Source organism: Populus nigra, chromosome 4 (genome assembly GCF_951802175.1).
Source record: "Populus nigra chromosome 4, ddPopNigr1.1, whole genome shotgun sequence".
NCBI classification, from domain to species: Eukaryota; Viridiplantae; Streptophyta; class Magnoliopsida; order Malpighiales; family Salicaceae; genus Populus; species Populus nigra.
The window spans coordinates 10,484,504-10,494,105 of NC_084855.1; the positions used below are offsets into that span (position 1 = coordinate 10,484,504).

Genomic DNA, 9,602 nt, shown 5'->3' on the forward strand with positions numbered 1-9,602 from the left:
TATAATTTACCAATGTCCTAAAATATGAGATTAATGTAATGAGCAACATAAAAAAATCAAAATCTTAAAGGAAATTCTTACATCAACAACTTGCCAACAACAACATAATTAGAAGCATTATTAGTAATTATATGCATAACATCAACAACTTGCCAACAACAACATAATTAGAAGCATTATTAGTAATTATATCCACAATATTTTGTAGCCGAACATACAGAACATCTTTAAACAATTGATAGGTCTTTAAACAATTAATATAACAACCTAGCAGCCTTTGATACATTTAATACATCCACCTATTGTTTAAAAAACTTATTTATTTAGGACAATATGCCTTAATTAAATTGAAAAATCTTCTTTTCATCAGCAGCTTTTGTCAACCAATAACCAGAATAGCATGCAAGTTCGGTAATTTGTGTTATTCTATTAAAAAAAAACCCCTTTATAAAAAAACAAGAACAAAAGGATTAAATTGCGCGCTTCGAAAAAAACAGTTTTTTTTTTGTTGAAGAACATGCGCTTCTGCCCATAACACAAACCTTTCAAAGTCAAAAACATTAAAAGCTTTTACACAGCTTTCAAAGTAGAAATCTCAAGCTTCCACCACCATACAAGGACAAATACATTAGTATCGGTTATCCATTCTTGCTTGCATGTTGAAATCAACATTTACGGAAACTGTACACTTCCAATAACACACTCATGAAAAATCAATCATAAGAAAATGAAAATAAAAAGTTCACAATGGAAAGCATGGCGAAAACCATGCAACTAAACACTAGATGCCTGCCAAAGACTCGAGACCTGAAAATTAGGACGCTCAATTGAACCTTTCTATATTCGCGGTGAGCATTTGAATATATTAAAACATGTAGATGGAAATCCCATGTATAAATCCCCCGCCCCACCCATATGGAAAAATATTTTTTGAAAATTAATAAGTAAACCTAGAAGCACAAGACATGATTTTTTTTTTTTTCTAAAAAGATACAATGAGCATCACTATCATCTAAATAAACTTTTCTAGTATCCTTGATCTGTTAGGGTCTGGAGGCCGGAAATCTTCCAAACGCAAATTGGAGGCACCACGAATCTCATTTAAGACAGCTTCTCCTTTCTCCACTTTGATTATCTCCAAAATACTGCCAAGAACATCCCCTGCAAGCCCCAACTTGAGAAGGCTGCCCGGTTCCTCTCCGCCTTCGTGTAATAACGGCCCAATCTCTGATAGAGGGACAACATTTTCTACAACAGCCCTGCCAATGATGCGTCCGAGAAATTCTGGTGCTTTGGGGGCATCATTTACAGCATCCTCCAAAGTAGTCAGGATGGATTCAAACCTGGTCAAACAAAGTATAAAAAAGCAATCATATTGTAGATATTATACATTGTGGATAAGCGAGATGTTAAACTCAATGAAGCACAAAGACAAGGTAAATTGTTCCTACCCTTTGATGAGCTGGTTTGAATCCAATATGCCATTTTGAGATCTTGCAAGGCTGACAAGAAGCTTGGCCAAAAGATCTCTCTCCAAGTCCTTCCTCTCAAATGAGTCTGTAACCCAGATGGAGATCATTGAAGGATGGAAACTTGGGGAATTCAATTCTTCAATACATAGAGCAACTTCTTTCTCGTCTCTGGCACTGAAAAGAGAACATTTAAACCGATGTGAGAAAATTCTACATGCTGAGCCTTATGATATATTACACTCAACCCTCATGAAATCAGCTTCTTCTGCCATAACACAAATATTATGACCATTATGGTAGAACTAGAAGAAGAAAAAAAGAGCCAAATAAAAAGGGCGACAAAAGGGGATTGTTAAGGTTGATTACAAATTTTACAACAGTCCGGAAGAAATCTGCCAGATACAGATTTCCTCAAATTAAAACACAAACTATCATATATCCCATCCAACCTTTTCAGGAGCAACATAACATTCAGCTTATCAAGAAGGACAAATGGAAGCTAAACTGAGTAAAGGTTTACCCTGGAGTGCACTCATATCATTTAATGCTTACCACACTAATATTATTTAATGCTTACCACACTCATATCACGTCTCAGATTGGGATTTCATGCCCAAGCATTGATTGTGATTTCCCTAAAACTGTGTAACTGTCAGTTAAACACGGCGTCCTTGGGTTTCCAAACGTTTCATTTTTCTCATGTCCTATCTTGTTAATGTAATACAAACCAAAAATAACTCCTGAATAGATTTGTTATATAATAAACAATGCATCATTTTTCACGGTCCATACATTTCTACCACAAGCTACAATTACCCTCACCCAGTTTGGTAATAAGCAGTCTATTTTTAACCCTGTTGATAACACCTGAACCAAAGGTTGTCTTATTCCCAGAATGATGAGCTTACACGTGTATGGAGAAACCAAGTATAAAGAATCACAAAGACAATAGTCTCCCTTTCCTACATGAAAATACTGTCAATCCCTAGGAAACAAGATTGTGTTCAACAGTAGCAACCAGCAGACTTGCATGTAGCTATGCCTATTTTTGTATGATAGCATAATGCGATACATCTGAGTACAAAAGACATTGCGAAACACAGTACTGAAGTTTGTGAAACATGTTAAATTTGGGTGAAACATGTTAAACATGGGTGAAACCAATAATTAACTTCAATACCAATTGATTATGATTCTGCTTAGAAATAATCAAAACCAATAATAGAGAGATGACTGGGCAAAACGCATGCATGAGAGGAAATGGTACCTGTAAAACTCTTTTATTGCAGCCGTGGACATATCTCGCAGTCGTTCTTCAGGCCACGGCTTTCCTGTTGGGGTAGTCTGGGAAAAAGGTGGTCCTTGTGCTCTTGTTGGTGGTGATGATCCAAGAGGCCTATCAAAACCATGATCTAGATTCCTCAGATCCCTGTTAACATAATTCATATTTCGTTCCTGACCATTCATTTGATCACAAGCAGGTGGAGCTGCAAATCTGTCTGGAGTATATCTTGAAACGATATCTTCCCTTGGGCTGTAATTTGACCGTCCTGAAATGGCACTAGAACCATTCAAACCAGCTGCCATTCTTCTTGGGTCACCTGGGCTTGGAGAAATATCAGCTACAAGAGTACCCATACTGGTAGGTTGTCCTCTAATGGACATTCCTCTTGCAAGTCCACCTTGGGGACCCAAAGTAATAGAGTCATCACCAAGGGGTCTTTGAGGTAAGGGAACAGACAAAGTCCTAGCCTCGTAAGACTGTTTTTCCTCAAACCGAACATCCTGGGTGCCATGCCCACGAACCTGAGTGGGAAACCCTCGAAAACCCCCCATCTGTGCATTCAGAGAAGGCAACATTGTTGACCCTCTTGGACCAAAATCCATAGGCCCCCTTCTTGGAGAAGGATTGATGCCAGGATTGCGAGCCAGCCTACTAGTTTGCAGCTGTCGTTCTTGAGCAGCATCTCTATGCACTTCCTCAATCTTTTTCGGCCCCTCAACCTTCCTCCTCTGCTGCCATTTGTTTTTCCTCAGATCAATAGAATCCTTCAACATAAACCTAACCCTAGATGAGAGTTTCATGTTGTTCGATAATTTTGCCATCGTGTCAAAATATACATCCATATGCTCCTTGGCTTTGGGATGGTCAATCATCTCTCCAATCGTGCTCATTAGTTTGCAAAGAGCCTCAAGATCTTCCTCATCGGGATTCTGATACTGACCCAGCAACTTTTTGATGCACTCGTGCATTATTCTTTCAGTCAACATTCTTTTTTTATACAGCTCTCCAATAAGTCTTATGTTACCAAGCATTCGTCTACGAGCCTTGATTCTCTTTTCTTCTCTTTCTTCTTCAGACTGTTTAATCTCACCCTCTTCATCAGCTTTATTAGCTTCTTCTTGCTCTCGCTCCCCTCTCTCAAATTCTTCCTGACACTTGTTCAGAAGTAACCTCTTGAAAGTTACCTTTTCATTATCTTCAGTGAGTTCGGGCAACTCTGCTGCTAGATGAAAGCAAAAATTAGCATACATTTCACAGAAAGTAGGCTCCATTAAGGCTTTGTCAAAGATCTGTGAGATAACGCCATTAAGTGTGACAACATTGTCAATGTTAACAGCTTTTACTTGCTCAAAAAGCTTCTCAAAATTCTGAGGTGTTAGCTTGTTCAATATGCCTTTCAGTTGTCTTTGCTTGGCTGCTTCTTCATCTGTCACTTTACCCACTTCATACTTTTTCTCAGCTTTGTGCATAGTCTGTAATGGAGTCTGAGGAGAAGCAAATGATCCTTTATGGACAAAAATAGCAGCACGCTGCCATCTGTCAGCATCTAAGCCACCTCTTTGCAGCCCTCCCTGTGGACCCATTGATTGCATGGGTCCGGATAAAATCCCTCCTCCATAATGTACAGGACTCTGTGCTCGTGGATTCCTCAGAGCACCATAGTTGCCTCCTGCAACAGGTCGAAAACCTACATTAGCTCCATAACTCATATCCAAGTGTAAATCCCTTCCAGGACCGGATGGACCAGGCTGTTTACTCCATCGGCCATCATCAACTATACCACTCCCACGGCGGTCTATTCGAGATCCGCTATTAGACCTGTCCATAACCCTTGCAGGACTGGGGCATGGATCACGATCAGCAAGATGAGAAACATTGACACCCATCAAGGAGCCTGCTATATCAGATGGAATTTGAAAACCTCCAGGAAGATCAGTACATTGCTCAGAAAATTTAAGGAGGAAATCTCTGGAATATTTTTTTAATGTGTTGGCATTCCCATCTGTATCATGTTGTCCCAATCCTCCAAGTGATAGTTCCCCATCAATTAAACTTTCCAATTTCAGTGTAGACATGTCTGTGGCATCTTCCCAATCATCTGGCTCAGCTTTATTCTGCATGCTTTTCTCACTCGCTACAGTCTGAACCTGAAGGGCATCAGCAGGTGCCTGCTTCAGATTAGGGCTAGTGCTTTCTATGACTTCTGAAGAGATGACATTTTCTTTCTTCTCCTCTGGGCCTTTATATGCCCCATAAAGATCAGAAGTCGTCCCAGCAAGATCTGCTTTCAGAAGAAATTCTTTTTTCTTCTTCTTCATTCTATTAGTGGTACTCTTTGATCTAGTCAATTCAGAAGGCTTTTCTTTGTAACCAGAAACTTCAAGGGGGACTGTTCCACTACCAGCATTTTCTGCACCTTCCCCTTCATGTTTTGCAGTTGCCTCTGAGAGATCAGGCACTGGTGGAGAACCCTGATGACCTGAAATACCAGATTTGGTAACAGAAGCTTCTTTATTACCTATGTTATCACTGTGACTCAAAGATGCATCCAAAGGCTTTATGTCATCTGCAGAATTGAACTTTCTGGATGTGGAAGCACCCGCATTATCTGATATGTGGTCATTTGCAGTGTGGCAAGTCACGGGTTCCACCAGCCCCTCCTGGGCAGTTTCTGAGGCTGGAACCTCATTGCCAACAGATGTGACCACTGAATCAGATACCTCTTTATCTTGCTTGACCTGGTCTGCAGATTTTGAGTTAATTGATGCTGAAGAAATGTTGTAATCTTGTTTAGGACATTCAGACAGAGATTTCTCTATTTCGTCTTCTTTTGCTGGAATTTCACATTTTAGTTTTTCCAGCTGTGAAGAATCATCCAGCTTAGCATGAGGAGAAATGTGTGTGGTATGAGCAATTCCAGCAACAGGAACTTGAGATGAAACACTGTCGAAAGCATCTCCAGCATTGTCAACCTTGGTTTCAGAAACATCAGGATTCCAGGCAGCAATCGTTGACACTGGTTCCTTGATTGATTTTGTCAAAACTTCACTGTTTGCTAATGATGGAGGACTTTTCTCATTTTCTGCAGTTTCAGAAACCCCAGTGCCAGAAGATACACCATGTTCCAAAGTGTGAGAAGACAAGGTTGTCTGTCCACCAATCTGTAAAAGGAAAAAAAAAAAAGCAAATGAAGAAATAGAACCACTTTAACAAAAATAAAATAAAATAGAGTGATAATTAAAGGAATGTGTGATCTTGAAATCAGCATATTAGTACCTGATGCTGAGGCTGGATATTTCCTTTCTTGCCTGGTTTCTTCTGATGTTCCTTGATAAAGTTTGACCCACTCAGAGCTTCCTTTTTTCGGCCCTCAGCATTAGATACACTTGGTAATGCCTCCTCACACTGAGCTAGTGAAGCAGAAGCTGCACCGTCAACAGCAACTGCTGCAGGCTGTTTAGCTGCCACTGGCAGTGGCTTCACCAATGATTCACCACCAGATTTTATCTGCTGTAAGGAGCTTTCTGAAGAAGCCTCTGAATCTCTTTGAGAGTGAGATGGGCTAGCTTCCCCAGATGACCTTGAGGATTTGAAGAATCCACCCTTTTCAACAACAGAGGAGATCTTTGGAAAAGATGGCTCCACAACTTTCTCTCCATGAGAGCCAACAGCTGGTTTAACAGTCACTTGCACCGCCCCAGATGGAGTCAAGGAGATTGCATTACGAGCATCACGAGCATGTTCTGAGTTCTGTGGCTCTGCAACACCATGAGATGCTGTCCCAGACTTACTAAGTGGAAGCGAATTAAGAGCAGATGCATTCATATATGGTGCATTTTGGGGGGGCTGGCTAACTGGATAGTTAAACCTAGGTGGTAGCTGAGAATTAGGAGCTATTTGACTACCAGTTAATGGTAGAGAGCTTGGAGCTGGGAAAAATAAATTACTGGCATTGTAGGAACTAGGATAATAGTTAATTGGGCGAGAAGGTGCAAATGATGGAATTGGCTGGGTCTGGGGAACATTGAGATGAGACCTCAGTCCTGATGATCCAGCATCTGGATATGCATCTGTTCGCTTATCAAGCCTCAGCTCTTCATGTGTCTTTGGATCAGTAATCTTGACAGGCGTTTTATGTGGACTGCCAAATTTACCACCCTGCTGTGCGGAATATTGGGAGGTCATGCCGTATGCTAAGCTGCCTAACTGAGGTATCTGAGGACCCATTGGATTCGTAAAACTCATGGTTTGGCTCTGATGCATCATTCCTTGAGGCTGCATAGGATGGTGTTGGAGACCTTGAATAAACACCGACTGTTGCACTTGAGGAGCATTCCCCATAGGTAATTGTATTGGAACATGAAGTGAATTTGCTGGGACACCCTGAGACTGGATTTGTGGGCTTGGACCACGAAACTGAACCGAGACTGGTGGCTGCTGATATTTCATCTGCAAAGAATTCATAGGAATCGGAAGAACAGAAGGCTTCTGTGTCTGGCTCACAGATGGTGCAGGTGGGAGTTGTGTCTCCTTGCTGGCCTTGGGAACTAAATGAACCTCTCCAGTGCTAGTTTGGACTGATGAACTAACTTCCTTCCTGGGCAATTGCTGCTTAGGAGCAGGAGTCGGTAATGAAGGAGCAGGCCTAAATGTATCATGATGTGCCTGCAAGTTGAAGATATGGCATAACTGCTTTGATATTTATTTATAGACATAATGACTATATACATCTCCAGCCAAATATCAAAACAATATACAACTATCAAGATGCAATAACTAAAACACATACTATAATACACGCAAAACCAACGACTGTAATGGAATTCAAGTGAATACCATTAAATAGATAAAGAAAACTGCTTGGGAGAAATCGCTTGCTATTATTTTCCAGTGTCGAAAACTGCTTCAAAGGATATTCCAAGAAAAAGAAAGTGCTTGGGAGAAAAGAGTGGCTAGTTGGGGGAGAACATACATACCTGGTCACGTTTCTGCTCGTCCAAATTAGGGGGCGCAGAGCTTGTTCGAGCAGGAACCTAGAGCACAATCCTTCAGCGATCAAAAACTAAATATTGCAAGTTTCAAGTTGCATTAAAAGCTTAAAAGAGTAACAATTACCTGCATCCCATTCATAAATCCAGGACTAATGGACCCAAATTGAAAAGCAAATGCCTTAGATGAATCTAAGGGGGCTGTGCATCAGAAGAAAATGTAAATGAATGACTTAATATTCCAATCCAGGACTACAAAACAATATCATGAGAAACAGACGCTGAAGATCACTATACCAGACACACACAAAAAGCATTAAAGTCGTGTGTACCCATAGTAGCACGTTCACATAAAAAAGGGGCAAACCTACCCTTGGCAGGTGTCATGTGAGCTCCACTCTCCGAACTTATGGCGGCAGGTTGAGAAGTTGGAGCCTTTGGAACATCTCGGGTGCTTCTCTGAGCAGCCGATGCTTCTGTCGGCTTGGCAACACTGCTTGCATCAGATGTTCCTACAAAACAAAACATCAAAACAATCGAAAAATTATAAGGAAAAAAAATAACTTTCCGAGCCAAAAGGCATCAAAACTCCAAACTTTGCATTCAATTGTCCCATTCCTTCCACCAAAAGCGCAATTCTTTCCCTACAAGGAGGTAAAAATCATCAAACATACCATGTGATTGGTGTTGCGTCAGGACACCATTCTGCACATTACGGATTGTAGAAGCAGCATTATTACCGGAATCAGAAGAATTCACACCAGACGGCAAATTTACCCTACTAGATTGCCCTCCTCCTTGCGTAAGATTACTAGGCTTCTTATTAAAACTGCCCAACATCCAAAAAAAAATCAAAACAGAGTAAACCTTAACTCATCCTCCTCTTAGATAAATAAAAACCCTGAGTTTTTGACAAAACAAAGGGAAAGAGAGCGGGTACCTGCGATTGGAAGAAAGAGAAGAAGAAGACGGTGAAGGGACGGGGGGGCCACCGCCCTTACCGTGAGAAACAGAGGAAGTCCGTTGCTGACTAGAGCTAACGGATCGTCCTGGTTTCCTATATTGTAACTCGCTCTTATCACTGCCACCCCTTGATTGATTGTAGGACATATATTCTTATTTTCAATAAATTATCTGCAAAGATTTAAAATTAAAAAAAAATCAGATCCACCAGACAATTCAACATCAAAAGTCAGTAACCGTTAATAATTGATTAGGGTTTCTGATTAGAAAGTTGATTGATATCGTACCCGGTGAAGTGAGGAAGAAGAGAGGGAGTGGGGAACAAAGAGAGGAAATTAGGGTTTTACTGGACGGTCATGACGGGAGAGGGGGGGAAGGGATAAAAAAAAAAGAAAAAAAAATAAGTGAAGCAAAGCATGTATGAGTTATAAATTTATAATTTTTTAAGATTAAAAAAAAATCCTGGAGAGAGAAGGATAGATGGGAATGGTAACAAACTAACTAAAGGCAAGGCGATGGTCAAATGTTTAGGTTTTTTAGGAGATCCAAATCCAATATCGAATAGGTCAGTCAATCACTTACTTCTTCTTCCTTTCCTTTTTTACCTTTTTTTTTTTACTGTGTCGCCGACCTTTCCTTTTACTTTAAGTTTGCTTCACGCGCCGCCATGGCGGTTGTGGGTTGGAGGGAAAGTTTGTGGTGTTTGGAGTGTTGCGAAGGTGTTTGCTTTCGGGGGAAAGTTTTGTAAAGTTTTACATGGAGTGCGGTTGTTGGATGTTGAGTGCTCCAGGGATGCTCCGTTTATATTAAAATTACATGTTACATAAACCTGAACTAGTGCATTGCAAATATGGGGGGGAGATGACATTGAAAAAGTGTTTGGTGAATATTGTG

At 40.6% G+C, this 9,602-nt stretch overlaps 1 protein-coding gene across 1 annotated transcript; it reads right to left on the reverse strand.

Annotated features, from left to right (window-relative positions):
- Positions 1-689: 689 nt before the first annotated feature.
- LOC133690931 (eukaryotic translation initiation factor 4G-like) lies at positions 690-9,170 on the reverse strand. Its single transcript, XM_062111213.1, has 10 exons — positions 8,996-9,170; positions 8,686-8,879; positions 8,420-8,574; positions 8,117-8,257; positions 7,873-7,946; positions 7,734-7,790; positions 6,034-7,422; positions 2,740-5,918; positions 1,452-1,646; positions 690-1,343 (listed from the first exon to the last, which is right to left on the reverse strand). Exons 2-10 carry the CDS (start codon positions 8,853-8,855, stop codon positions 1,013-1,015), a joined length of 5,691 nt encoding a protein of 1,896 aa, XP_061967197.1. The 5' UTR covers positions 8,856-8,879; positions 8,996-9,170; the 3' UTR covers positions 690-1,012.
- Positions 9,171-9,602: the final 432 nt, after the last annotated feature.